General features: G+C 45.9%; 1 protein-coding gene across 1 annotated transcript in view; it reads right to left on the minus strand.

Moving 5' to 3' along the window:
• Positions 1-2,810, minus strand: part of LOC138154305 (protein-arginine deiminase type-4-like) — a 30,214-nt gene continuing 27,404 nt past the window's right edge. Inside the window, exons 13-14 of the mRNA XM_069078934.1 lie at positions 2,089-2,253; positions 1-578 (exon numbers count right to left, since the gene is read on the minus strand). Coding sequence (XP_068935035.1) covers positions 345-578; positions 2,089-2,253 — 399 coding nt within the window. The 3' untranslated portion in view covers positions 1-344. The remainder of the gene's footprint in view (positions 579-2,088; positions 2,254-2,810) is intronic.

Below are 2,810 nucleotides of genomic sequence, written 5' to 3' on the forward strand. Positions count from 1 at the left end.
TTGAATGAAATAGAAGCTTTATTGAGTATTTGCTCAAATTCTCAGCCAAGGTCTGAGCCATAAGTGGGTTAGCCACTCATTACCATAAAATGGACTGGACAAGGGGATCGGAAGGGTAAAGGTCAAGTGTGCCACAATCTAAGATGTCTCTCAAGGCAGAGACTGTACCCCATTGCAATTACGGTTCAGTCCCCTGATCAGAAGAGACATGGCCCTTGACCATCACTACAGGCTAGAGATTGTCCAAAAGACTAGAATGGATAAGGCAGTAATGGAGAGAGGTCCTGCCACCGTCCTGTAGGTGGGCATCAGATAAGGCAGAAAAGGGAGCAGGAAGGGACCCATCATATTATAATGTTCCACCATTTATAGGAGAATGGTTTCCGGCGGACGTTGATCCAATAGTAGGCATCCCCCTGATCTCCTTGATGACCAAAGAATTCCCCAATGAAATGACAATTTAGGCCCAATGGTTCCAGCAGGCTCTGGACCTTTTTCTCCACACAGCAGACTCCATGGACTAAGGGCCCGTAGGGTTTGGGGATCCCCAGGTGAGATCCTAAGACGATCATATTCAACTATGGCAAGAAGAAAAAGAGAAGGGTAGAGATCCCTCAAGCAACATCTGGGGGCCAGAAGCCCTAATCCCTACACCTGGGAGATAGTGTATGTAGCAGAACACTGAGAAGGAAAAAACCAGCAGCACCGAGGGTCACTTTCAAGTAAAAAGTTCTAAAAGAGAGGAAGGAAGACCTATTATAGATAGACACAGGATCAGAGATGCAAGAGACCTAAGTGTCTATTTTAGAGGTAGCTCAGAGGGCTAGGTCTGGTGTCAGGAAGTTGTCATTTTTCAGTCATGTCTGACTCTTCACAACCTCATTTGGGGTTTTCTTGGCAAAGATACTGGAGTGGTTTGCTATTTCCTTCACTAGTTCATTTGACAGATAAGGAAACTGAGGCAAACAGTGTGAAGTGATTTGCCCAGGGTCATACAACTAGTAAGTGTCTGAGGCCAGATTTGAACTCGGGCCCTTCTGATTCTAGGGCTGGCACTCTGTCACTAGCTGTCCTAGAGTCAGGAAGATGAGTTCAAATGTCACCTCAGGCAGCTGTTTAGGAAAACTCCAGGTACTTCAAATGTTGAAAGGTCACCTACTGGCAGGAGGCAAGTGTCTGAGTGCCATCCCAGTGATTTGTTGGGTCCCCCAAGATGCTGGGCTCTTGCCTCTTAGGATCACTCGGATCCAGCCCTTGGTCTCTCTCCTTGGTTCTAGTCCCATCTCACCAGCTGCCTACTGGACATTTCAGACCAGGCTCTTTCTTGGGCCCTGTACTCTCCTTCCCTTCTATCACTTGCTTAGTGATATCTCGTGGGCTCCCCTTGTTCATCTCTCACCTTCATGCTGAGGATTCCTAGATCTTCATGTCCAACGCTAAGCTTTCCGCTGTTGTTTTTGACCCCTCTTGTACTTCCCCCATAATCCAGTCTGTTGCTGGAATCTTGTCATATAGACAGATATGACATCTCTCATGGATTCCCCTTCTCTCTACTCACATATCTCCTACCCTAGTTCAGGCCTGCATCAGCATCTCCCCTCCCCTCGATTATTAAGATGGCTTCTAATTAGTATCCCTTACTCAAATCTTTCCTGTCCCACTCCATCCTCAGCACACCTGCCAAGAAGTTTTTCCTTAAATGCAGGTCTCACTGTTACCTTTCTCCCCCACTTTCAAACTTCAGCAGCTCCCTGTTACCCTGAGGATCAAATATGGATCCCTCCAATTGTCATTTAAAGGTTCCTTATCCTTTACTTCCCTCTATCCATATGACCCAGTTATGTTGGTAACCTTGATGTTCTTCATGCACGACCCACCATGCCTTAGTCAGGGTCATCCACTGTGCCTGGAATCCTCTCCCTCAGCTTGCCCAACTTCCTTGGAGACGTAGCTTCAAACTCACCTTTTGAAAGACCACTGGCTGCCCCTACAGATAGGTGGTGTGATAGATAGAGTGCTAGGTGCTAGTCAGGAAGCCCAGATGTCAAATATAGCCTACTCCCCATCCACCCCAGCCATATTCCTTACCATGTTTGGGAAGAGGTGCCCCGCTCGGAGCACTTCTTTTTGGGTTATGGGATCCTGGATCCAGCCCAGGCGAAACAGCTGGGGAATATAGATGATGTCTCTCTCTGAGATTCCCAATTCCGCCTCTAGCACCCTCTGGTTATAAGCAATGCAAGTCTGGACAGAGACAGAGGAAGAAACGCATCAGAGCTAGAAAGGAAACTTTGTTACCTAATCTAACCATTTTACAGATCAGCAAACCAAGGCTGGAAAAGACAGGATTTGAATTCAGGTTGTTTGGCTTCAAATCCTACGTTCTTCCAACAATCTTCTTGAGATCCAAGTAGAGATTTTTTTTAATGCTACAGACTCTCAGCATGTCAGAGTTTAGAAAAGATCTTTATTAGTAAATTCCATCCAGCTCGTTCATTTTAATGAATGAGGATGCTGAAGCCAGGAAGGAAATGGGACATGCCCATATCATATGGTGAGTCAGTGGTAGGCCAAGGACTTGAAATGAACCCAGGTCTCCCAACTTCTAGCCCTTAACTTTGCTCCAACACACCGCCTTTCAATAGACTAGCAATGATTTTATCTGGAGAAGGAAAAAGAAAAGCTTCCCATTTCAGGCCTATAGCAGACAGTTCCTCTTTGTGTAATTGGTTTCCAACTCTATTTTTAGCCTTTATCTTCAAGTTTTTGCCCTCAGTCTTATAACACAGTCCAGGATATACAGTGTGGAA

Source organism: Petaurus breviceps, unplaced genomic scaffold, assembly GCF_028583685.1.
Source record: "Petaurus breviceps papuanus isolate PSGF00001 unplaced genomic scaffold, PetGlider_PUasm1.0 91041, whole genome shotgun sequence".
Lineage (NCBI taxonomy): Eukaryota > Metazoa > Chordata > Mammalia > Diprotodontia > Petauridae > Petaurus > Petaurus breviceps.